A 26,197-nucleotide genomic window follows, 5' to 3' on the forward strand; every position below is an offset into this window, starting at 1 on the left:
GGTCGACATCGACTAATGTCAGTGTGTCCAGCGTTGTTAAAATGCGTTCTTACCAGAAAAATTAGGAGAAATGAGTTTCACATATTGTACTCATGTGGGGAATTGAACACGGTTCTTTGGCGTGATAAGCTAAAGATATAACCCCCACACTACTCTTCCGCCCCACGAGCAGGTCGTTCTAATATCACGTTGTCTGTGGTAAGGCAGGCGGACATATATTCTCGCTGTACGATGGCTGTCTGTAAATAACCGAGTCTGGACACGACAATTCAGCGATTGGCTTCACAGGCATTGGTAACCGGGATCAGCGAGGATCCCGTTAGTCGCCCTTACGACAAACATTGGTTGATGAAGACCAATTCTTACCCACCTCCTTTTGGGTCCAGTTAAAAAACCCGAGTCATGACAACACAGCCTAGTGACGGATAGTGTGAGCATCATCCTAAACAACAACAGGTTGAAATACCCCCTTGAGGACTTGGTCTATCTCACACACGACTCATACATAGTTAGTTGTATTACAAAAATAATGACAAGTTAAAACTTTAACAGCGTCGCATTTATTTTAGTTTCAACCTGGCAAATTTATAGAATTGCACAAATTCAGAATATATCCAATAATAGCTTCTTAAGTTTGGCAGTAGGTATGAAAGATAAGGGTGTCATAAGACTGTGTCCGACTCCACTGACATGAGTAATTAACATACAAGTGTGAGGTTTAGCAACCCGAGAGAGTGAGTATGGTTTTACGCGGCTCTTAGTAACACGAGGGTAGGTAAAAAAGTTCTAAGCCAACATAATTTCTAGACTGGTGACACAAACTAATCTTAGAAGTGTTGTTGGACAGTGTTCTTCATCAGTATTTCCAGTTATTTTACTCAAATAGATCAACTAGTTCGAAAGCAACAGGACCTTGAAGCATACTGGGGTATACATACAAATGCAGCAGATTTGAGCTCGTCATTACCGGCATAGCGTTTTCCACGAAGATGTGCATTCATTTCTGCAAATAGGTGAAAGTTGCTTGTGGACAGGTCAGGTGAATATGAAGGATGAGGAAGTTCTTCGAAGCCACACTGTTGTAATGCAGACTTTGCCAATCGAGAGTTGTGAGATGAAGCATTGTCATGGAAACTCAGAACCTAAACCCTCAACATCTCTCTCATTGTACTCATGTATGTATGTATATGAAACAACATGACTGTGTCACCAGGCTAGAAGTTATGTTGGCATAAAACTTTTTGATCAGCTCTCGTATTCCAACAATATAACGGCGGGGTACACATTCGGTTTCACACACCGAATCCACACGCCCAGAGCGATACCCACGGCGACATTAATACGGTTATCCCCTATATATACTAGTGAGGGATACAACAATTACCACCTTTAACAAAGGCCCTGGGTCTTGATTTTCGAAATACTCTTAGCGCTAAAGATAGTCGTAAGTTAATGCTAATGTATGGCACTTACGAGTATCTTAGCGCTAAAAGAACTTCGAAAATCTAGGCACTGGATTCGAACCACGGCCGTGAGCATCCTGGACAACGCTCTATCCACTAGGCCAACGAGGCGTTCCCGGTATACCTTACCACATCTGACCTTAAGGAAACTAACACAACAGCGACTATAAATCACATTTCCTTTCTCTGTTTAACAGCATACCTCTTAAACATGTTTCACGTCTTCAGCACAGTTGCACTTTTGTACAACAGTATTTTATCATAAAACAACACATCACAAATGCATATCCTGACAACACAGTAACAATCCACTGAACTAAAATGCTTTGAGTACAAGCTAAAAATCCAATACATGATACTATGTTAAAAACAATTAGCAATCTAACTGCAAATTAGTATTAACGAATAACAGTAAACAAGGATTGGGATACCAAGAAAATAAGGGAAGTCAGCAGTCAAGTGGCAGTATATATATGAAACGAGCACCGTTACATATTTCAATTATAGAATAACATTCCTCTGTTGTCCTGTGTTGATCTTCTCACAAACATTTCTCTGGCTCGTACTGAAACAGAACCCGAAATCTGTCACATAATGGTATTTATTTTCATTTATAACAGGTCCACTGTAATGATAAATATTTGAATATCTCCCTTGCTTCTTTGGGTCACATGGCGAGGTCCTTCCAACCATCGTGTGGGTAGTATTCTCTATATCAAGTATCAGTGCGACCTTGAGCAGTAACGACAATGAGATCCATATCGAGTTCGCGGTACACAGAAGAGGTAATGTTGTGCTGTTTCTCAAGGCGTATCTTTACATACACTATAAACTAACAGCATTCGGGTATCACAGTAATATGCTCATCCAGACTCCATCAATCGGACATCAATCTATCATCAGTTCGTTCCTGGAGCCAATCCTGTACAGTACCATCATGTACCATCTTGCAATGTCTTCTCTCACGTAACCTCAAACTCCAGCGAGTTAATGAAGCGGGGTCAAAGGGGTCATATTTGAACCGCGACCTTGACATGTGGTTTGATGACTTGACCTTCGTTAAAACAGAGGTCACATTCATATCAGGCCGGCATTTTTGGCCAGTCCGTAAAATGTACTGTTTGAGTTGCTGAGAAGCGTTTCGGGTGTGTCGTATTCCTTTATCTTTCCCGAGTCCATTACTATGATTCTGTGGATAAATAGAAAATAAATTTATTACATTTAACACGTCAACACCGGGATAGCTATTCTCGAAACATACAGGCTACGATCAAAGTTAAGAATCCCTATGGTTACGATGGTTTCCAGAATAAGGGCTCGAAGTGACTTTGCGAGTGATAATGAGTTTGGGCAATAGACAAGTCATTGTCCACTACAAATGGGCCTCAGAAACTGAACCCTCATGTGGATTCTAATTGGGGTCTTCAGAGTGACGACCTAATGTCTGTCACCACGAAGACACCCAATGCTGTAGCGGACAAATTCGAGTCGTCCTAAAAGTAATGCATTCAATTTGTTTATCAAGGTCATCTGCCCACTTATCTACTAACGGTACCAAATAGAGAGCAAGTCTTTTGTTACGCCGCTTTCAGCAATATTCCAGCAATATTCTTCGGCGGGGGACACCAAAAAGCGGACTTCACATATTGTACCCATGTGGGGAATCGAACCTGTGTCGTCGTTGTGATGAACGGACGCTTTAACCACTACGATGCACCCTCCCCCCCCCCTCCACACACACACACACACACCCGCCCAAACCTACAAGTGAAAACGGACACTCAAATCAGGCTCTTTACCGACCACTTGTTTCATCACCCAAAGTGAGTGAGTGACTTAAAAGTTTAGTTTTACGCCGCATTCAGCAATATTCCAGCTATATGGCGTCGGTCTGTAAATACTAGTAATCGACATCACACAAAGTAACAAGTGCCATTTTTGTGCCTTAAAGTAGGACAGGGTTGTGGTTCGAAACCGGCCTTCCGTGCTCCAAGCAAACGCTGTAACCACAGGGCCATGGTGAGAAGTAACTAAGTTGTTTTTATTGTTTGGGGAGACAAGACCCTTCTGTACCCACCTATCATAATCCATGACTGTGTTTAACCTGTGGGCTATCGTAATGATGGTACAATCGGTAAAGGCTTCTCTGATTGTCTTCTGAATCAATGAATCGGTTTCCATGTCAACAGCTGCCGTGGCTTCATCAAGCACCAGGACTTTTGTGTGACGCAATAGAGCACGGGCAAGGCACACCAGCTGTCTTTGGCCAACGCTGTCAAAATAAAATTTCATAAAATGTCACGAATAAGTCAGGACTCCAGGCACTGAAGGTCAAAAACATATTTTTTAATTTGAATTGGTGAGTTAATAAATAAGCCATGACTCTACGGCACCAAAGATCAAAAACACATTTTTTATTTTTAACTGGTCAGCTGATACATTTGTAAACATTGATAATCAATCCACAATTAGAAGTAAATGACTTATTGTGTACATACAGTTATCGACAAACTATATGGACATGATAAAGTATGATAGCTTTGGAAGCTCATGGAGAGCGAATGAGTGCCATCATATGGAAATATTTCCTTCATATGAAGACGGTTTGAAAATAATCGAGTCTAGACAGGACAATCCAGTGACTGACATCAATGATGACATGCATCTACCTACCAAACGTGCGAGCGTCATTTCCGAATCTCGCCAGTCGTATCTGGCGAAAAGCATGAGTTGCGAGAGTGCAGCTCTCACACGCTTCTTTAGAGGTCCAAGTGCATGTACATTAACATTTTTACATTAAAAGGGCACCGCGTTTGTATGCTGTTACATCACACATAGTATAGTGCATATTGAAATATTCTCTACACTAGCTTGTACGTCACTAACTGCGTATAGATTAAATATCGTAGCATATTCTGTAGTCGCATATCATGTATTGTGTTATTATCGAGGGGACTGTCTGAAACGCATATAGCGCGTATTGGGTTATTATTAAACGGACTGTGAACACACCTGTATTCCACCTAAAGTGTGTTCATTAAAGGGATTGTCTACACACCTGAGATTCTCTCCTCCTTCCCCACACTCGTACATCAGCTGGCCAGGCACGTCCACCACGAACCGCTTGAGATGCGCCCTGTCCAGAGCCCGCCATATCTCGGTGTCACTGAACTCGTTGAAGGGGTCCAGGTTCATCCTCATGGTGCCGGAAAACAGCACAGGGTCCTGAGATGGAGAGGAAGATAGACGATTAGAAGGATACTGGGACAGATAAATGTCCGACCTCATTTGTAGTTTTTGTTTGTTAGTCGTTTAACTCAGCAATGTTCCAGCTATATGGCGGCAGTCTGAAAAAGTGAGTGAATGAGCATGCTTTTGTGCTGTTTTTAGGGATATTCCACACATATCACGGCGGGGGGACACCAGAACTGGTCTTCACACATTGTACCCATGTGGGGAATACAACCTGGGTTCCAGACGCAACAGACTCCGAGAACTAACAGTCTACCCTCTCACCTGTGGAAGAATCGTCAGTCTGGATCTGACGTCATACAATCCGATCTCAGCAATGTTGATCCCGTCTATCACAATGGAACCTCCAGCAGCTTCAAGGATCCTAAACAGGGCCAAGGTGAAGGACGACTTGCCGGCGCCAGTTCTACCCACAATGCCCACCTGAAAATGCATACAGACCTTGAATGCCATACACTGTCGCTTTCTGGAATAGTGAGTGAAATTGGTGGTTTAACATGCAAAGCGGAATATGTGGAATGTGCAAAATCGCCTTGAAAGCAGGAATATGCAGAATGGGGTGCAGTCTGGTTTAAAGACCCTTAAACAAATATATCCAAGAAAACCCATTAAGTCGAGAGTATGTGGCAAATCCAGATTACCAAAGTTTAAGGAAATGAAGAAAGTCTGTGGGTTCCTTTTCATTATCTCTCATGATCATAATTTAGGATTTCTGTCAAATAGTTTCATTTCAGGGACGAGATTGTTAGTCTAGATAGGGTGTTGTATGCAGATTTAGGCAGAAAGCGAGGGATACTGAAGGATAAGCCAGAAATAAACGGCGGAATGTGCAAGCATAAGCAGATATGAACGGGAGGAATAGGCTGAAAAGGGTGATGCAGAACATTCTTGAGAATCGGAACATGCGGAATAGCCACACAATAAACGTTAGCCTACTGGCCACAGTATGGGCTTATTTGGGATAAAAGATGCTTTTATTTCGTTCTCACCTTCTGCCCTCCGTTAACAGTACACGTGATTCCCTTGAGTACAAGGTCAAGGCCGTCTCTGTACCGCGTCCTGTAGTTGTTAAGGTGCACGGTACCATTCTGGGGCCAGTCTGCGGGGGGTCGAGAGTCTGGGAGGACCGCGTCCGCCTGCCAACACGCATGCTTTAGTAGGCCAAAGTTCAACCGTTGAAGATATACATTTTGTTAAAAACTACATCAAAGATGAAAAAGAACCCCATCGTGAGCTTCAAACATTGTATCATGGGGGAATCGATACCGAGTCTTCGACATGATGAGCGAACCCTTTAACCACTGAGCTACCACCCCACCTCCTCAAATTACATAAACGCTTAGATTACGTAAAATAATTATTCATACCGACCATCCATTGACAGCCTATTCCCATAAGGTAATGCTTGTTTGCTTGATTGATAATTTACTGTTCTTCCTGTGGTAACTTGCCTACCTCTGTTTGCAGCTCGGAGTACTCCTTCACCCTCTCAACGGAGACAATATTAGTTTGTAGGTCACTGATCTGCTTGACCATCCAGCCCATTGCACCGGACACCTTCAAGTAAACGGTCAACAATAATGATTTTGTGCGATATCAAAACAATCGCAATCTGTTTAAAAAAACATCCGTATATATGTTTGTCTTCAAAAACGCCCGATCATTCTACTACAGCACAAGAAAATATATAGTATACAGTGAGCAGTGAATGAGTTAAATTTTATACCGCTTTCAAAAATAGTCTGGACCGGTCCCGTTCCTCAAAGCGATGGTAGCGCTACAGCCTAAAGTCTATGTTAAAGTTTAGGAGGTACGATCAACTTAGCTCTACGATCGCTTTGTGAAGACTTACCTCTTATCATACCCTCACCAACATTTTTTCAAATACACATCCTGTCTTGTTTCTCTCCGTTGTCATCAATTTGTCAAAGATGTTGATCATCCAAAACGTTTTGTCATTTCTATAATTTGCTAATGGCATTGTGTATTTATAATCAGTAGCAATCGACACCACGTATGGGGATCACACACACAGGGCCTATGTAGGGCAGCGGACCCTGGTCATCTACCTGACTGCCGAACCAGCGTTAGAAAACTGCGTTTTTCACGCAAAACAACCCGCAAACAATATTTTGCGTGAGGGTTTCGGACACATACATTCTGATCTACCTAATTCTAAAACGTACCTTAAAACAACAACACATGAAAAAAACCCAAACATATAATGATTCAGGATTGTAATGACAATGTCAAGGGCAAAAGATTTTGAGAACTTTTTTTATAATTTTATTTCAGCTAAACATAAACCACTAGGCTACCCCCGAAACATTGCACACACGTGTACCAACCTGTAGCGCGTAAGACACCGATAGTCCAAGCTGACCGCCACTAGCGTCTGGAGACAACACAGCAAAGATGGCAGAGGCGAAGATGATGGTAGTTCCGATCATGTCCAGGTAATATGAGAGCCATCTGCGTCATTAGAATGAGTGAGTCTAGTTTTACGCCGCGTTTAGCAATATTCAGCAATACCACAGCGGATAAGTGGCCTTAACGTGTTGTACCCTTGCCGGTAATCGAACCAGGGTCTGCAGCCAGACGAGCGAACGCTGTAACCACTGGGCTACCACACCGCCCCTGCATCATTAAAACTTTGTGTTACTAGCATTCAATGCGGACATGAACAATATACACGTCGTTTCAGCGTAATATCGGAGGAAGCTCCAAGTGACCCGAGATTTTTACTTGTTTGATACCGACGGGTACAAATGTACGCGTATGGTGCTGTCAAAATCAGAAACACAAGCAGGAACGAAATGCGAACTGAGATTCGAGCTCATGTGCATGCATGGAGGCTTCTGTCGTCCTTATCTGTCATGAGAGCACAGCCTGAAGCGACCTGGTTCTTCGTCTTCCAGTGGTTAATAGCATCATGAATATTTTTCAGAGTATTATTTCCTTAAAACCGAACATAATCATTCATTGAAATATGATCTTACAAAACATTATTTTCTTCCAGTGTAATCTCTTATTTTTTGACGAATTAACACAAACAAATTCAGTCATCCAACGAAACAATAACTAATATCATATTTAACTGTCGACTCAGTATTCACGAATAGGGCCAAGTTGAAGGACGACTTACCCCCAATGATACTAAAATCAATCCACTAAAACAGGACCTGAAGTTTAAGGTGATGTTTTGGAAATTCTATACCTTCTCTCAGACTAAATGGGCTTTTCGCTCATTGTGGTAAGTTCAAGTGTTAAAGTTCGTTTGTTGCAGGACAACGCAGTATGCAGTCTTCAAAATGCCGATGTCACATCCGCATAACTTTGGGTAAAGCAAAACATTGATTCATTTGTGCATCATACGAACATCACAAGAGCATCAACTGAGCACCCATACACTCGTGTTTTTTTATGTTACCTGTTCGAGACGATGCCTCCGAAGTAGAAGACCTGATTTTTGTCCACTCTCTTCTTGGACTCTTCAATGAACCTGTCCACGGCACCGTACGCGCGAATACTACTGGAACCAGTGATGGTCTCGCTGAAGTGGATGTAGACGGGGGAGCGTGTCACGGACTCGATACGTTTCAGTTGGCAGGATGTCGGAATGTAGAAATTCTGTAAAATTGATGATGCTATCAGAAAATGTTACTCATTTGCGTCTTAAGTGTTATTTTCCAGGTTACTTTAGCAGGGGCGGAGAGGGGGGAGGTGTCGTGCGCGCGCACGCACGCATACGCACACACATGGATCCACCTTTACTTAGACATACATTTAGTCTTTGCTGTGACCAAAACCAAACCCAACCAAAACATGAGTCTCAATAACAATATCAGACAATGTATTACTTTTCAGCCGATGCGAATTTACCAATCAAAGTGGAAACAGACACATAAAAAATAACTATGGTTACAGTAAATTCCAATTTCTTGAATAATAGGAAAACGGCATTTACAAATAAATTTCAACACCAACACACACACACACACACACACACCAACACACACACACACACACACACACACACACGCACGCACGCACGCACGCACGCACGCACGCACACACACACACTGAGGACACATGTTTGTATATTATAACCCTCTGGGTCAAAACTGATCTTTTTCGCCGCTTTTAGTATCATTCTAGCAATGTCACGGTTGGCAATATCACAACAAAAATGAGTGTCACACATTGTGCCCAGGTAATGAATAGAACCTCGGTCGTCGGTGACAAGAGAACGCCGGTACACAAGACTGCCCCGTCGGTCTTGCATTGGTAGATGGGTGTCAGTGAATTCAAGGAGGACTTGACCACAGTGGGCATAGACAGTAGGCATGGTGTGTTAGAGTGATATCAGAAGAAAACTAAGTGATCTCAAATGGTCACCATAGGCTTGACATCCATGAGTATGTAAATGGTATTGACAAAGAACAGAAACACAAAAACAAACGGAATTCAAATCAAGATTCGAACCCCCGAATATAGGTCTCTGACGTGCTTGCTTCATACTTGGGCACTTTTCCCTTTCATGAAAATCAGAGGGATGTTTCCTTCATTTCAGGCAGGAGTTAGTGAATCGTGAAAAAACATGTAGAGCAAAAGAAAAAAAAACCACACACACACAAAAAAACGCTTCTTGGGCTACGAAATCAGTTACTTTATGTTCAATTAATATTGCAATTGTTTTGTTTATTTGTTATGTCAGAGGGACGGGGACTTTCGTCTCCTCACCTGTATGAAGTAGTAGAGGATTAGCAAGGGAATCATCACGGCTATGAAGAGTGGGGTGTTTATACTGATGATGACAATTGTGCCCAACACATTCGTCACTGTCGACATGAACATCCTCACAATCACTGGCAGCGTGTTGTCGATTGTCTCAACGTCACGTGACATCCGGTTGATGATACGTCCAAGGGGCGTGGTGTCGAAGAAAGACATGGGTGATCTGAAGACGCGGCTGAGGATTGCTTCGTGAAGACGCGCGGCAGCTCTAACTAGTCTCGTCCAGAATAGATAGCCACACACTGCCATGATGGCAACTGAACAGAAAGTATATGCCAAGAATTAAACTAGCGAACAGTAGGATGTTTTATTTTAACGACTTACTCATAAATATATTACAGTTACAAAGGGCAAGATCAAATCTGGCAAAAAAATCTGTTATAAATTATGTTATTAAACACACAAAAAAGGAGCTCTGGGTCTTTCTTCATTTCTTGAAATTGTAGCAATCTATGAACACAGAGAATTTCGTGGTCTCAGAACCTGCTTCCCGTGGTAAGAATGTAATAATCTATAAACTTATGGTTCATCATGACCAATACCTATGGAAGTATGTTTGAAAATATTTGACAGCCAAATTCAGCCAATATATCTGTACACTCAGCAATATTCCAGCTATATGGCGGCGGCCTGTAAATATTCGATTCTGGGCCAAACAATCCAGTCATCAACAAAATGAGCATCGATCAGCGCAAGTGAGAACCAATGACGTGTGTCAACCAAGTCAGCGAGCCTGACCACGCGATCCCGTTAGTCGCCTCTTACGACAAGCAGATTCACATTTTATGCCCAGCTTGGGATTCTGAAGGCCTATTCTAACCCAAGGTCCTTCACGGGTCGTACGGGTCAGAAGTTAATGATACGATAGCATTGAAGAAAATAACAAAAATGTTTAAAATACACTAGTTTGACAAGGCATATATTGATAACAGACAGATAGGTAACAGTACCAACCCATAGCCAAGGCAAACGACCAGTATGTTCCAAGATACTTCTTATTCAGTGCTGCATACTCTTCCGGTGGGAGGGACGAAGAATTGCCGAGCTGTGGATCTTCCGTCCAGTTGGTGAGGTAGAAGCCCGCCCCCGTATTAACGGCTTGGAAAGCGCAGAAGAGGAAGAGTGAAAACGTGATGGTTGGTAGCCCTGCTGCTTTTCCGTACATCAGAAACACATTCCATCGGACCTGAAGTGAATGATTACGGTTAAAAGGGAGACAATTATGTATGTTTTTGCTACGAATTGAAGAGACCAAAAGAGACAAATTGAAGGATTGACATCCGCTTCCGATCACAGACCAGATGGTATGACTTCATGGCTTCTCTCGATGGTCATACGTATGGTCCTTCATCTGGAAGCATCGAGACCCGTGAAGGTCCCGGGGTAGAATAGGCCTTCAGCAACCCATGCTTGCCATAAAAGGTGACTATGCTTGTCGTAAGAGGCGACTAACGGGATCGGGTGGTCAGACTAGCTGACTTGGTTGACACATGTCATCGGTTCCCCATTGCGCAGATCGATGCTCATGTTGTTGATCACTGGATTGTCTGGTCCAGACTCGATTATTTACAGACCGCCGCCATATCGCTGGAATATTGCTAAGTGAGACGTAAAACTAAACTCACTCACTCACTCACTCACTCACTCGAAGCATCGAGTTAACCATCAGACACTTTAAGCTTGCTTCAGAAGTAAACGAGACAGTCAGAGTGGACTATTGCAACTACACCCCACCAAAGCACCAGGCAGGGCAACAGAAACAACAAACTCCGTTTATGACAAATGCGCTTACATTGGATTGGATTGATTGCTGTTTTATGCCACACTCAACAATGTTCATGCTATATTGTAACTCACGGGGCCACATCAGTGCAATATCTCCAGAGGATTCAGAATAATTGTGCACGTGTAATTACAAGGACCTAAACGATTGCCCACACCACTCCAGTGCTCAGCAGTTTACACTGGCCCCCTATCGAGCAGCGTATACACTGCACGTTCCTCATCTTGACGTACAAAGCGTTGTACACTGACACTGCACCTTTGTATTTAACATCCTTACTTCACAAGTATTGTTGGAGGCGCTCCCTACGTTCAGCAGAAATCCCACACACAAACAGCAGAATGGGTGATAAAACATTATCTGCGAAGGCTCCCACTTAATGGAATTGCACATCAATTTGTAGCCTTTTGAAAACTTTTCTCTTCAGCGATGCCTACAACTGCAATTCTTAAAGTTGACACAATGATCAGGAACTTTTATGCGCAACTGAGCAGTAAAAGTTACTAGAAAGGCTCTACACAAATCAATTGTTGTCATTATTTATTATCAATTAGTGGTGAGTTGTAAATAATCTGCACCAGTCAATCAAGCGATCAGATGCATGAGCATCAATCTACGCAAGTGGGATATAATGACATGTGTCAACAGACCACCCGATCCCGTTAGTCGCCTCTTACGACAAGCATGGCTTAACTAAAGACCAGTTCTAACCGAAATTTTCACGGGTGACCACGCTTATAAAGAACTAAAATTAGTCGTAAATTAGAGTTCCTCATAACTGCAGTATACCTTAGTTTGGTATTTTATCGTGTCACAACACACATGCATCTCATCATGTTCCTAAACTTAAGGAACTACGATTTGTCATGAAACATTCCAGCTGTCACCCCCACCTTTCCTGTCTCCATTGCTTCAGATTGTGTTAGTCGACCTTGCAGCTCCTTCATGGCGTTTGTCTCTTTCTTCTCAATGGTCGACCTTCTCCTCCCTGATCCACTCAGTCCCTTGCTTGTTCGTCTGTTACAAACAGATGAATAGCTAGCAATGTACCCTACCAAATATACACACGTGGCCATGAAGCCTCATTCAGTCCATCATTTGTTCGCCTGTTACATTCCGAAGAATAGCTAGGAATGTAACCTATTCATGTAGTACATTCTCTAACAATGCTCTTAACAGACGATAATGATTCGCGATGTATCCTATCGTATAGCAGACTCATGTAGAAATATAGTCCCGCTCAGTCTCTGCTTTGTTCGCATGTTACAAACAAAGCAATATCTTCCGATTTCTTTACCATATGGACTCATGCAGACACACTGACTCTCTCTATCCTTGGGCTCTTACACACTTGGTGTGCACTTTGATGGTGTATGTAACGCATGTTAACTTGCAAGCTTACGTGAATAGTAAAGGATTCGTTGAATAATACTTAGTCTATCAACGAAAAAGGGAAGTCGGCAATAAATGAGTACCAGACAGAAGTAGTTGAGCAACTATTGTCAACTCAACGAGTCGCTATAAGCAGGCTCAGCGGCTTCCAGAAAATAAAACCACGCCAAACCGAGCTGGACCGAGCTGGACCGAGCCGAGCCGAATAGCTATCATTTACCATTATATTGTTAAAGTGTAGGATACCTCTTTCTGAGTCTTGATGAACCCTCCTCGGCCGATGTACCATCTGACGTCACAGATTCTACCCTTTCAAGCATTTTCTCCCTGATCATCTGAACTGTGAAGTTAAACAAAAATTTACATTAGTTTAAATGGATCGAGCTTGGATTACGCATCACAGCATAGTACAAAACCATTTGGTAATAACATGCTTGAAGTGAATGTTTTAAGTGAAGTGCAATTTATATTACATGGAACTCCGCTAAAGCTTATTTTCGTTTCAAAGTGTGACACTTCACTTTGTCGACAATCAAGCATGAAATTGGTGTTGAGAAACCGAGCGTTATACTTGGATTAAATTCGGAATCAAACCCATGATCGACTGTGCCTAGTTTTATGCCGGTTTCAGCAAATGTAATGTTTTATTTATTTCTCTGTAGCTGATCACTGTCCATGTAGAATGAGGTGTGATAGATAACCTTCTGTCGAAAGTAACAATCTACGCTAATGAGAATTTGGAATTCCGAAATTTAAAGTAAACGTTTAGATTTTCAAACTCAGTGTATAGTTACAAAAACAGATTGCAAAGCAAGCAAATTACTCGTTAGGTAAAAATTATCAACTCAGTGTTCATACTTTTTATGTGGCGTGCAAAGTACGACACTACATCATGTGCCTGAAAGCTGCAATCTTAAATTTGACATTTCATCGATTTAAGTATTGAGTACATGGGACAAGACAACATCATCATGCATATATTATACACCACACCACAGTAAGGATACTGACAGCAACAAAATAAATACAGAGCTCCACATCCTCGTGTGGCAGTGTGTGAAGCTCGTAGGCATCACGTGCATCAGCTTGTGAATGTTGTTGAAGTCACCAGGTGAATTAGCTCCATGTCAAGAAATACCTGATCGGACATTGTAGGTGTCTGATCATATGTAAATGTCGTTAACAATCGCCCACGAGAGGCCTGTTCTGCTCCACGGAGGAAACTAGTGAACTAAGGCTCAATGTAGATTTGGAAACTATGGTTATATGTCAAGAATGTAGGTCTACCGGACTTCGCTGCTACACGCTTGTGGTAAGTGAGATAATTCCTATGACCTTTAAACCGTGTGCAATCAAATGAATGAGTGTGTACAGTTTTACGCCGCGTTCAGCAATACTCCTGCAATCTCACGGAGGGGGACACAATGGGCTTCACACATTGTACCCATATCGGGTCTTTGGTGTGACGGGTGAACGCTTTAACCACAAGACCATCACACCGACCTTGTGGGTTGTAACACATGTGGTGAATGAGTACCATTTATACTAAGAGAAACAAATAAGGGGTCGCTTGAAAGCAAACGTGTTCCATTATTGTATTTCCGGTTTCTCCACAAGCGATACAAAGCTTGTGAAGTGACCTGTATGAAAATAAACGAACACCTGTGCTGCCATGTGATTCCTATTTTATTCCTCCAGTATATACGCCAGGGCCTAGATTTTCGAGGCTCTCATAGCGTTCAGATAGTCGTAAGTGCCATACATTCACATTAACTTACGACCATCTTAGCGCTAAGAGAGCTTCGAAAATCTAGACCCAGGTATCGATACTGCCGTATGCGGACCTAAAACCCCTTCACACATTAAACCTTTCTGAGAAATCGAATCTTGACTTTTGGATCAACCACTGTTGCCCCACCGTTTTTATGCCTTAATAAATGTAAAAATAACCTAGGTGAAACACAGAGTAAAACAATGACGTTGATGTGCAACCATACACGACCAGAACAAAAATCTTAGGAATCATTGATAATATTTTCAGATAGTTTTTCAAATTGTACGGTGTATGAATATCTTATGATCCCTAACGCCACGTCCTTAGCATAGCAGTCGGTACGTATTGCACATGTGTTTATCATATGGCATACGTATAAAACTTCACCATGCAATGAAAGATATATGCCGTCAGCACCTACCAAGGAAAGCCTTTAACCATGATCATAGAAAGAAGCACTAGTAATGGATTTCAGGCATTAACAAAGATGAGACTCGAATCTGCAGAGTTTAGTTTAACGCCGTTTTCAGCGCTATTCCAGCAATCATATGGCGGGGGAAACCAGAAATAGCCTTCACACATATTATAGCCTTGTGGGGAATCAAACCTGGGTCTTCCATGTGATGAGCGAAACCTTAACAACTGGGCTACCTCGCCACGTTGGGAAACAAACGAGCTTAGTGTTCGACAGGTCCGAAAGTGTTTCTTTAAACTTCGCGACGATATTTCCCTAAGAAGAAAGATCTTTACACTTATGTATTTACCTTTGGTATAATCACGTTTGAAAACACAAAAAGTTGAACAAAACCCACAAATGAAAATATCATCATACACCTTCATCCTATCATACACTCTCGACAAGTACACGTGTCATCGAATATATATTTTATAGCAAATTATAAATAGTCCTTAAGCACACGTGTCCTTGTTGAGCTATTTAAGCAAATAAACACGAGCATGCATACGTCAAGTATGTATAGTACACAACATCAATAACATCGACACCGGTTTGCATGTACAGAGTTTTTCTTCCTCCTCTATCGGCAGTGTGCGGAGTTCGTAGGAGTCGGCCAGGTTTTGGATATAGTAATCCTCCTCAACAGCCGAACACTCGTCGCTGTAGCAGCTGATGTCGTTGTAATGTCGTTGTCCTGTGTGCAGCGGTAAACACACAGCCACACATGAGTCTTAATAAAACCTTTTTATCTGGTTTAATATCGCACTCAACAGTAAACCGGCTGTATGACGGGAGTCTGCGTTCACGTTTCAGTCTACACAAAACAATCCAGTGAGTTATAATAAATGTTATATACAATGGGCATGTGTCAACCCAGTCAGCGAGCCGACCACACGACACAATTTGTCGCCTTTTAGGCAAGAATGGTTTACTGAAGAGTGAAGACCAGTTGATAAACCGTACCTCCAACGGTACCATACACACGATATCTTGTTAGAAGAGTATGATATAATATCAGTAATCAGCTTGGCTGATATAAGATAGGCGACAGCATAACCGCTGTCAGATTTTGCCACTAAGATATCATCAGATTTGTTATACAATTACAGGAGTAAGGGTAATGGGAATTTTGACAACAGATCATCAAGTGCGATACAGGGATGCAAACTAGTGAGACAGTTTAGTTTTACGCCGCATTCAACAATACTATAGCGTTGTGGCGGGAGATGCATATTACAAGCAAAGGGAGCTGAAAATGTAGTTCAAGGTATAATTACGACGAGGTCGCCGAGCACTGAAGTGAGTGAGTGAGTGAGTGGGTTCAGAATTAGGCCGCTTTTAGCAATATTCCAGGAACATCACGGCGAGAGACATTAGAAATGGGCTTCACACATTGTACCAGCGACCATCCACTTTGATTTGGTATGGCGCTGACAAGCCAGGAAACAGTATGGGAGAAGTGGAAGTATGGTTCTAGTGTGACCAATCTGGAAAGACTGGGTAACGTGTGCAAACGCTGCACAACCAGCCAAAAAAATCCTACATTCTGTTTTGGCAGATATTTTTTGCTGTGAAGCACTGCCACAATGTTAGGTTGAAATACTATGCTGTGCCACTTCAGTGGGCACTGGATGGACCAAAGGACACTGGAAGTTCCTGGCGGGAGAAAGAGAACATATCTTTCACAATACTCACTTTCTGGATCTTCGCTGTCATCTTCTTCCTGTTCTATGAGGTAAGTCTTGAGGAACTGAGCAAAATGGCCGTCGTGGGACATCAGCTCATCGTAACTCCCTGTCTCCGTGATACAGCCGTCGTTCATTACAATGATATGGTCCACCATAGGAAGCCAGTGGACTCCGTGAGTCACCAGGATCCGGGTCTGTTCAATAGGAAATATTACCGTAAAGTTACATTTAACGAAAGAGCATGGATTGTACCAGAGGAATGACAGTTTGGATTTAACCTATAAGACTGCATGGAGCACATTCGTGCCACACATTTTGCATGTTTTGGGGGGTTATTTTCTGAGGCTGTATTCGGATGATGTTATCAGATGAATCAGTTTGGTAGTCACTAAAGGCTCTGTATTCTTTGAATTTTTAACTTTCAGTAACATGCTATCGAGAAAGAAAATGATTACATTCTGACAATACTTTTGCTTTTTTTGTGAGGAGTATATTTGATGTTATTATCCACAGAAGACCTATCTATACCTTTCCATGGAGTAAACCATTAGGGCCGATAACATTCTTGAAGATGTGCTTTCCCACGTGACTGTCCACGGCGCTAAGAGGGTCATCAAACAGATAGATGTCCGCGTTGTTGTAAACTGCACGTGCAACGCTCACGCGTTGCTTCTGACCTCCGCTCAAATTGATACCCTGAAGGTCAAGGTTAAGGTCATCAACACCCACTCGTCCTTTTCCGTGACTTGAAAGATGACTCGTACCCATTTCGTAGCAATGTCCAAGAGAAATATTCCCCCAGCCAATCAGAATGCGCGTATGTAGAGAAGAAATTGGGTCTACATAGTGAGTAAAAAATATTTTTCATTCGGCTTGCATAATAGACGCTTCAAGTATACTTGCAGAATCTGTCCTGAGTTTCCTGAATTTTTATAACGAGGATGTATTAATATTTGGCGTAGAAAGACATTAAGTGTTTAACATACCCTCTGAAGCATATTTCTCGGCGTTGGTGCCATGTGTGGTATCCAGGTAAACTAGATTTACATGCCCTTGAAAATAGTTCGGCGACTGGACTGCGCTTTTGAGCTCAGTCAAGTTCAGTAAAATGGCTGCGAAAAGGGTACGAGTCCTCTTTTAGGTTACGGAAAGAAATGAGTAGTTAGGAATGATATAGGAATACACACGTTTCAAAATAAATCTTAAGGAAATAATCGAGTCTGCTCTATATTCCCTTATAGCTAAAATGGTTAGAATTATCAACGTTCGCATGTTATCAGAAATGAGCAGGCCAATGTAACTTGTTAAAGCCCGCAAAATGCTTGACGACGGACCGTTATTAAGGTGACGTCATAAATAGATCAGCTCTTGATGTTCAATCACCTACGGCTCTTTTCAGCTTGGGTTCATTACTGACGATATATCTGACTAACATGTACCTGGGTTATTATGTACTTTTTTGCCGGTGTCGACCATAACAACTGCACCATAAATTACAACATACTGCAATGAAAACATCGACTGAAAGAAAATGGCGGCTGGCAGTATGGGCAAACGTCAAGGTCGAATGTCATCACTCTCAATGGTGACGTCACCTGTTTTCTTCTATGATTTTCTATATTACACGCCTCGGTGGTGTCAGAGCCTCAGATATTTTGATAATTTTGTTTTTCATTTTAACGAAAAAGTTATGTTATTCAAGTTTTGAAGCTTTAATATATCCGATGACTTTGTTTCACAAACAACACTGTTTATGATTCCATTCAAACGATGTCAGTATGAAACAATAATATCTCCCGGGAGTTAATCAATCATATCACGATGAAATAAACTCATTGATGTTCACATTACCTGATGAATAGTAAAAGTCTTTTAAAGAATGGAAAGTTACCGGCTCAAATGGGTCTTTCTAGTACATACCCTCTCTCCTATTTCAGTCTCGTCCCCGGCAGCTAAGATAGCAAGATCCGGCTTCAACGCACATGCGTCGATCACTGTTTGATACTTTGTTTCACGGAATTTTTTACCAAAGAGAATGTTATCTCTTAGTGTAGTGTTTTGGATCCAGGCTTGTTGGGGCACATACGCCGTTGATGACTGAAACAATGTGGAACAGTGACAAACTGAATACATTCCAGATGGAACTTCGGTTCGTTCGTTGTTTAACGCCACAGTCAATCTAAGAATACGGTGGAGGTCTGTAAATTATAGTCTGGACGTGATAATCCATTGATCAATAGCATGAGCATCGATCAGCACACTGAGGATACGGTGACGTGTGAACCAGGTCATTATGACTGACCACTCACTTAAATCATTCGCCTTTTACGACAAGCATGGATTGAATTTGACCACCTCTAACCCGAATCTTCACGGTCAAATGAAACGTTGAACATCATGTAATAGATGAATCATGAATGAATGGTAGATTGTTGTCAACAGTGACGGAGTACAGTGTTTTGTTTTCTCACCTTGACCGTTACGGTTCCAGAGAGTTTCTCCATATCACCCAAGATGGCGGATAAAAATGACGACTTCCCGCTACCCACGTGACCAACAATGGCGACAAGTTTTCCTTCCGGCACCTTCAGATTGATGCTTGTGAAAGAGAAAATGGAAAAAAATGAAAACGCGTGAGTTGATAGATTGTGCTCGGTAAAGTTTCGAGCGATTGTCTTTTTTCAGTCTTTAGTTGTTGTTTTTTTCACAATGGCTGTATTACCACAGTCTGCAGGACAAGTTTGGACCAGACATTCGTCACAATTCAGTGACCGAGAAATTGTTCCCGCCCTTGGGATACGATGATATGCATCCATTAAACCACAACATAATCCTTTACGCCATAATGGATTGCTGAAGACTATTTCTTACCCAGATTTTTATCAATGCTAAATTGACTATAGTGAATAGCCAACAATGTTTTATGCTTCCACGATATTCATATATTACACATCTGCGACTGCTGGTTCGAATCCCAAACATATTTATTAGGCCCAAATCTTGTATGACATAAAAGTGTGTTATAACGTACAAGTCTGAGAGAGTGATATGTTTACAAAATGACTCCATGAAAATGTACTAGCCAGTCGGGCTAGCGACTGTGGCGATTTGCTAGCCCGACTGGATTTATACTAGCCACGGGCTAAGCGACCAGTGGAGTTTTCGCACACTGCGTGAATGGAACATGAAGCGCCTTCAGTTCAAATGAAATACACGCACACATGACATGAAGTTACAACAGTTGAATTGTTTAATTGAAAGTGGTATTGGGAATACTTACCCCCTCAAGTTTGGGGGCTGAGACCTGTCCCAGGTGAAGATACCCTTTTCAACCTGTATTGCATACTCTGAAAATACATGTGCATATGTTAGGTTAAATACTTTAAACCTATTAGCAGGTTGATTTGTTGTTTAACACCAAACTCTGCAATATTCAAGCTATAAGGTAGCTGTCTGTAAACAATCAAGTCTGGACCTGACAATCCAGTGATCGACGGCATGAGCATATATACATTACTAGGATGTGATGACGTGTCATCCAAGCCAGTGGCCTCTCACGACAAGCATGGGTCGCTGAAGACCATTTCTAACCCGGGCCTTGACTGATCTAAAGCTGTGCTTAGCTTATGTGTTTCTTTTCTCGAACCCCTCATAGAAAGAGAAGGGAGAAATATAGAAACTAGCAAAATAAAACAGTCACTAAATGTGAATCTTGTTTTATGACATTCAAACGTCGGGATCAGTTGGGGATAATCTTGAAATTAATTTACGATGTACTTAACGTCGCTTTGACTAGATAATTTTGTATTTCATCATATAAAATATGATTGAGCGATTGAGTGACTCTGGGTTTTATTTGTCAGCAATATTCCCGAAATATATCACGGCGGGGGATACCAGAAATGGACTTCACGCATATGTGGAATCAAACCCGGGTATCTGGCTTGACAAGCGAACGCCCTAACCACAAAGATATCCCACTACTCCAACTGATGAACTGTGCTTTGTATAGACTGTGTTCCGACTCATCAGTGGTGTGTGCATCTACTCACCGGCGTCTTTGTCGTACGTGACGTTGCTGGAGTCAAGATCTTCACTGCAGAGGAACGAGTTCACTCTCTTCACTGACACATACGCCTAAAATAGTGCATCACATGTCACTATTGTTAACATTTAACACTAAAAATCAGTGGGTTAGTGAGTGAGTCCCTCATCGATTCTAGTTTCGATAAACAGGTGATGCTTAACACTATGCAGTCGAAAAAGGGTATCTCGAAGTACAAGCTTGATCCCTTTTTGCGCTTCTCTATTAAGCACTTTCGGTTATGTCGGTCAGAATTTGAAAACTCGAAGTATTCTCGCAGTTCCCGTCACATTCGACCCAGTAGTGTTCGAGTTTAGTACCAATGGTGCCAAAGGCACATGATAATTCAGATCACATTTTGTCATTAATCACCACACCGAAACATGAGTCTTATCAACCAATTCAAACTATGACCAACTCTTCAGCCGATCCGAATTTTCTCATGTGAAAGTGAAAAGAGACACTACAGCAACTGTGGTTTCACTGAATTCGAATTCCTTGCTTCATAAGAAAATGGTATTTACAGAATAATTTCAATTTTAAAACCGAATAGCATTTATGGAAAGGTGCTAGCGATAACCGATGGACACAACAGCCATGCTTGTCAAGGGAGGTAACTCAGTCATACCTGAACAGTATACGACATGATGGCCGAAAGAAGGTTCATTGGCACCCGGAGGATGTTGAAGAGGGAGAGAGTGACGAAGGCTTTGTTAGCGTCCAGCTGATTGTTAGGGTCGGAGAGGATGTAAGCTGCAAACGTTGCTGCAACTACCTACAACACATAAAAGGTGGCAATGATTAAGAGTGAATGGACATCATTTTGTGAGTGATGAGTATAGTTTTACACCATTTTAGTAATACTTCACCAATGTCACGGTGGCGGACACTAGTAATGGGCTTCACATACTGTACTCATGTGGAGAATCAAACCCGGGTCTTCGGAGTGCCGAGAGAACACTTTAACCACTAGACTACCCAAACACCATACCAGGAAGGGTGCGACGGTCCAGCCGAGTCCAGTGAGGATGGAGAGGTAGGCGATCTTCAGCTGTGAGCTGATCTCCTTCTTTCTGATCTCTTCCACCTTGGTCTTGAACGACTCCTCCCACGCATACAGCTTCAGTACCTGCAACGACATAATCTCCGTGAGTGAATTTAGTTTTACGCCGCGTTACCACTATTCAAGCTATGTCGTGACGTGAAACACAAGAAATGGGCGTTCTACACTGCATCCACGTGGGGAATGGGTCTTCGACGTGATAAGAGGACAAATTAACAACTGAACTACCTTACTGAAGTGAGTGAATACTGATAACTGTGCCTCGAACTGATCGAGCTAGTGAGTCAGTTTCCGCCACCTATGTCAAGGCGGGGGACACCAGAAATAGCAGACAGAGCTGTCAGTCCGACGTATATACGTATAGGCGCTTTAGCGTATTTAGAGCACCAGGATATAACAAGCAAACAATGCCTGCTGTAATATACTGGATATGGTGGTCAGGCTGGCTGACCTGGTTTCAACTTATCATTGCATCACAACTGCGCAACTGATGCTCATGACTTTAACCATTGGAAAAAAAATTGAATATTTACAGACCGCCGGAAAATAGCTAGAATATCGATGTCGATAAACACCCTTAAGAGCACACAAAACCTACAGTGGAAATATAACGTGAACGCGCTGCAGTTAAACTCTACATTCACACGAATATTGTTGGGGTTTAAAACAAACCAACACTCAGGATGAATACTATATTATCTTTCTAACCTTGATTCCGTTCAGGATCTCATTCAGCAGTTTGATCCGCTCGTCTTTGTCCTTCAGGTTGCTGGTCTGTAGATGACGTTGTATGTTGGAAAGGAAGCCGTTGAAGGGAATCATGATGAGGAGGACGCCAAGGCCGGCAAACACAGACGGTCCAATCGTGACGTACAACAGGATGATGGACAGGATGATCTGGACGGGAACTGACCACAGCAGGTACAGGTAGTTCATGACGTCGTTGATGCGCTGACTGTCCACAGACATCAAGTTCACAATCTCGCCGGTAGTCGTGGTTTTCTTGGCCTCGTTGCTTAATGTCAGAGCCTTGAAATATAACCATCATAACCAACATTTACACCATATAACGACTGAGTATTTTATATATTTTATTGTGACATCCACATTTCTCATTGTTATGTCATTCATCATAAATAATTACGTTTGATATTCATTATAAATCAGCACTTTCATAATCGGTAACATTACTTGTGATATTCAGTATAAGTAATTTGAGATTCAGTATAAGTAATTTCACCTTATAATTTCTTTTATTGACTTGGCCGTACGTGACCAAATTGATGCTATTAAAATTGTTGACTCGGTCAACGGTGACCCAGTTTTTCATTTGGTCCACGATTGAAATACAAATCGCCCCCTTTACATTAGCCCGCCTTTATTGTCTCACCTTCTTGTAAAGAGCTGCGATTAGGGTGGTCTTCATCTGCATCCCGAGGATGGCCGCTTGGTTGATACTGGCCTGGTAGAAGATGCTCCGGAACGTGGACAATAGCAACAACGACGTGGCCAGGACGTACCCTTTCCATTCCTCACCGGGCGTCTTGTTGGAGATGTAGTTAATCAATGCGCTGTTGAAACAGTGAGCATATATTTAACGGCGCGTAAGTAATTGAGTCTGGACCAGACAATCCATTGATCTAACCAGGATCTCCACGGGTTCCACCTTCATGAACCCACACACTTACCTCATAACTAGAGGCCCTGCCATCTGTAGAAGATCGGCCACAAACTTGACGCCAAACAACAGAAGCAAACTGCAGCCATACAACCGCCACAGAACCTTCATCAATGATGGCTTCAGCAGACCACGTGTCGAGTCGTCCAGGTCGACCTTCTTGTCCGTGGAATTGACCATACCCTTGACCAGAGGACTCGACTTGGCGGATGAGATGAGAGGGGTTCTTTCTGTGTGTGTATGTCCGATAGACACTGCGCCGTTTGTGTAAATCACTTTTCTTTTCGACCTCAGAATATTACTGAAAAGGTATTTTAATGATTAAACATTCGATTTCTTCCTGATTTTAGTGTGTTTGTTGTTTAACGCCGCACTCATCAGTATTCCAGCTATATGGAATAACATGATCCTTCCTAAATGTAGGGTAGGATTTACGTTTCAGGTTGCATTCAGAGAGTTTTTACAGATCATCCTCTATAATCTCCAGGCTATACGTGACTCCACTTGGACCCTGGTGCATCTATGACTCGCCCTGATAATTCTACTACCCTTCTTTGCTTGCTCCGCCTTCTCTCAGTAGCCAATCAGATAAGCCGGTGTCGTCAAAGATCGTGGCCGCAGCCGCGAGAAAGTTTGCTACGTGTGTGACTCAGATTAAACGAAAAATCATACAGACAAACTGACAGGTCTGAAACCTTCCAAACAAAAATACAAAAAGTCCTCCTACTTTTTTCAGGGTACATGTAAAACAAATGGGTTGTTATGTTTCATCCGTTAGAGAAATGATGCAAAGTGAGTTATGATAGAAGCCTCGTGATTGGTACCCTCATCTTCCCGGCAGAGACACCTGGGTGAATAATAAGCCAGCGAAGGGAGGTAATAGATAATTATCGAAGCATCTAGAGTACTAATGGGAACGTATACCCTTGTAGATTTTGATGATTGTCTAAGATATGTTTACGACCGACAAAGTTTGCTAGGCACCTTGTCCTCCCGGACTGTCATTCTGTGAGAGATAAGGAAAATCATATCTCCCCCAGATGTGCCATTTACCTGACGGCTAAGGAGCTTCATACTGGATAAACAACACATTACAGAACTTTTAATCATATGTGGACGAACATCCTGCGAGTGACTGAGTAAGTTTCTCTGGATATTCGAGGTATGTAACGGTGTACATGTTTAATGTGGGAGGCATATTTGTTTACTGAGTAGTCTAATGCCAGCAAAATCGTGTAGATTAACGCAGGACACCTGTCATCCCATCGCTTAACACGGTGGGTACTTTCTTGAGATTGTCCAAATTACTATTCTTTCCACCAAAATATTTACTACTACTGGATTCATAAAACTACCACGGATGGTAGAATCTATGGCATGTTCTAGTTTGATGTTTTGGTCTGAAAACCACCACGTACACTAACCGTTTTCATTTGAAAACTATGACAGTGACCTTATGTAATGTTTGTATGTTTTTTTTAACTCAGCAGAAACTTACTTTTTTGTCTTTACTTTCTTTACTTCTTCGGACCATTCTTTCTCAAACGGTGGCACCAAAGTCTGGCTCTGATCACGTGGGTTGAGGTCCCAAAGATCTTCTTCTACTATGCCTCGCTTGTAGCCAATGATGACCAGCCTGGATTAAATGAGTGAACGAGTGAGTGAGTCAGTGAGTTTGAACATTAGTTAAATAATTTCAGCATGTTGCATGAGAGTGAGTATTGTTTTACGCAATATTCCAGCAACATCGCGGAATAAAAATCGAGCCCGGGTCATCGGCGTGAGCAGCGGAAGTTTTATCCACAAGGCTACAGCAACCCATGTCTGTTTTAACAAACTGGAGCAGGTGGTCAGCCTGACTGCCTTGGATTATGGACCCGTAAAGATCCGTTGTAGAACAGCCCTTCAGCAACCCGTGCTTGTCGTAAGAGACGACTAATGGGATCGGGTGGCAAGGCATGATGACGCGGTTAACACGTCATCCGTTCCCATTTGCGCATGTGGATCACTGCTGTTGATCACTGGATTGTCTAGTTAAGACTCGATTTTTACAGACCGCCGCCATGTAGCTGGACTATTGCCGAGTGCGTCGTGAAACTAAACACTCATATACTCTCTTTACCCATGCATCATGTGACCCTAGAACCCAGGCAAGAGATTCAACATACATTGTCCATGTCCGATCCCGAGACAAGTAATCACTGTTACCCAACCAACACAATTTAGCGTTAAGATAGTTGTATGTGTCATACATTAACATTAACTTACGACTAAGAAACCTTCGAAAATGTTGGTCCAGTATTGTAAATTTCAGCTTCGATCCCACTGTTAGAGGAGAAAGTGGCGGAATGGGACAGCACTGCATTGAATGAAATGCAGTCCTCTGGAGTAAGTGAGTGACTTTAGTTTTACTCCGCTTCTAGCAATATGCCAGCAATATCACGACGGAGGATACCAAAAATGGGCATCACAAATTGAACCCATGTGGGAAATTAACTCCGGGTCTTTGGAGTGACAATTGAACACTTTAACCCCTAGGCTACCTAACTGCTCCGTATCCGTCTGAGAGTAGGGTTTACCAAATTACAGCTGCCTCTTTGAAAATCATGAAAAATGTTCCCTCCTTAAAACTGCACTAGTAAACGCGTTAACCTACTACCCTTGTTCCTTACTTTGTAATCCACCAATACACAAATCTGGAAGGAAAGGAAGCTGTAACTTCAGGACATGGTCGCTGAAATCAAACGGAAAACGAAACTTTATTGA

The 26,197-nt window shown here is 42.2% G+C and overlaps 1 protein-coding gene across 2 annotated transcripts in view; it reads right to left on the reverse strand.

Moving 5' to 3' along the window:
- Positions 1 to 537: 537 nt before the first annotated feature.
- The window catches only part of LOC137288191 (multidrug resistance-associated protein 1-like), a 58,466-nt gene continuing 32,806 nt past the window's right edge, over positions 538 to 26,197 (reverse strand). For both annotated transcript variants that reach the window (XM_067820630.1, XM_067820639.1), the window contains 25 exons: positions 26,104 to 26,165; positions 24,930 to 25,067; positions 23,442 to 23,732; positions 23,144 to 23,324; positions 22,462 to 22,782; positions 21,682 to 21,819; positions 21,319 to 21,465; positions 20,659 to 20,743; positions 19,887 to 19,953; positions 19,078 to 19,204; positions 18,527 to 18,703; positions 17,135 to 17,302; positions 16,614 to 16,800; positions 12,934 to 13,027; positions 12,189 to 12,312; positions 10,467 to 10,698; positions 9,459 to 9,769; positions 8,146 to 8,345; positions 7,064 to 7,187; positions 6,171 to 6,272; positions 5,705 to 5,851; positions 4,980 to 5,138; positions 4,522 to 4,688; positions 3,541 to 3,735; positions 538 to 2,652 (listed from right to left, as the gene is read on the reverse strand). In XM_067820630.1, the coding sequence (XP_067676731.1) occupies positions 2,541 to 2,652; positions 3,541 to 3,735; positions 4,522 to 4,688; positions 4,980 to 5,138; positions 5,705 to 5,851; positions 6,171 to 6,272; positions 7,064 to 7,187; positions 8,146 to 8,345; positions 9,459 to 9,769; positions 10,467 to 10,698; positions 12,189 to 12,312; positions 12,934 to 13,027; positions 16,614 to 16,800; positions 17,135 to 17,302; positions 18,527 to 18,703; positions 19,078 to 19,204; positions 19,887 to 19,953; positions 20,659 to 20,743; positions 21,319 to 21,465; positions 21,682 to 21,819; positions 22,462 to 22,782; positions 23,144 to 23,324; positions 23,442 to 23,732; positions 24,930 to 25,067; positions 26,104 to 26,165 (4,056 nt within the window). In that variant the 3' untranslated portion in view covers positions 538 to 2,540. The remainder of the gene's footprint in view (positions 2,653 to 3,540; positions 3,736 to 4,521; positions 4,689 to 4,979; positions 5,139 to 5,704; positions 5,852 to 6,170; positions 6,273 to 7,063; positions 7,188 to 8,145; positions 8,346 to 9,458; positions 9,770 to 10,466; positions 10,699 to 12,188; positions 12,313 to 12,933; positions 13,028 to 16,613; positions 16,801 to 17,134; positions 17,303 to 18,526; positions 18,704 to 19,077; positions 19,205 to 19,886; positions 19,954 to 20,658; positions 20,744 to 21,318; positions 21,466 to 21,681; positions 21,820 to 22,461; positions 22,783 to 23,143; positions 23,325 to 23,441; positions 23,733 to 24,929; positions 25,068 to 26,103; positions 26,166 to 26,197) is intronic.

The sequence above is a fragment of the Haliotis asinina genome, chromosome 1 (assembly GCF_037392515.1).
Source record: "Haliotis asinina isolate JCU_RB_2024 chromosome 1, JCU_Hal_asi_v2, whole genome shotgun sequence".
Taxonomy (NCBI): Eukaryota; Metazoa; Mollusca; class Gastropoda; order Lepetellida; family Haliotidae; genus Haliotis; species Haliotis asinina.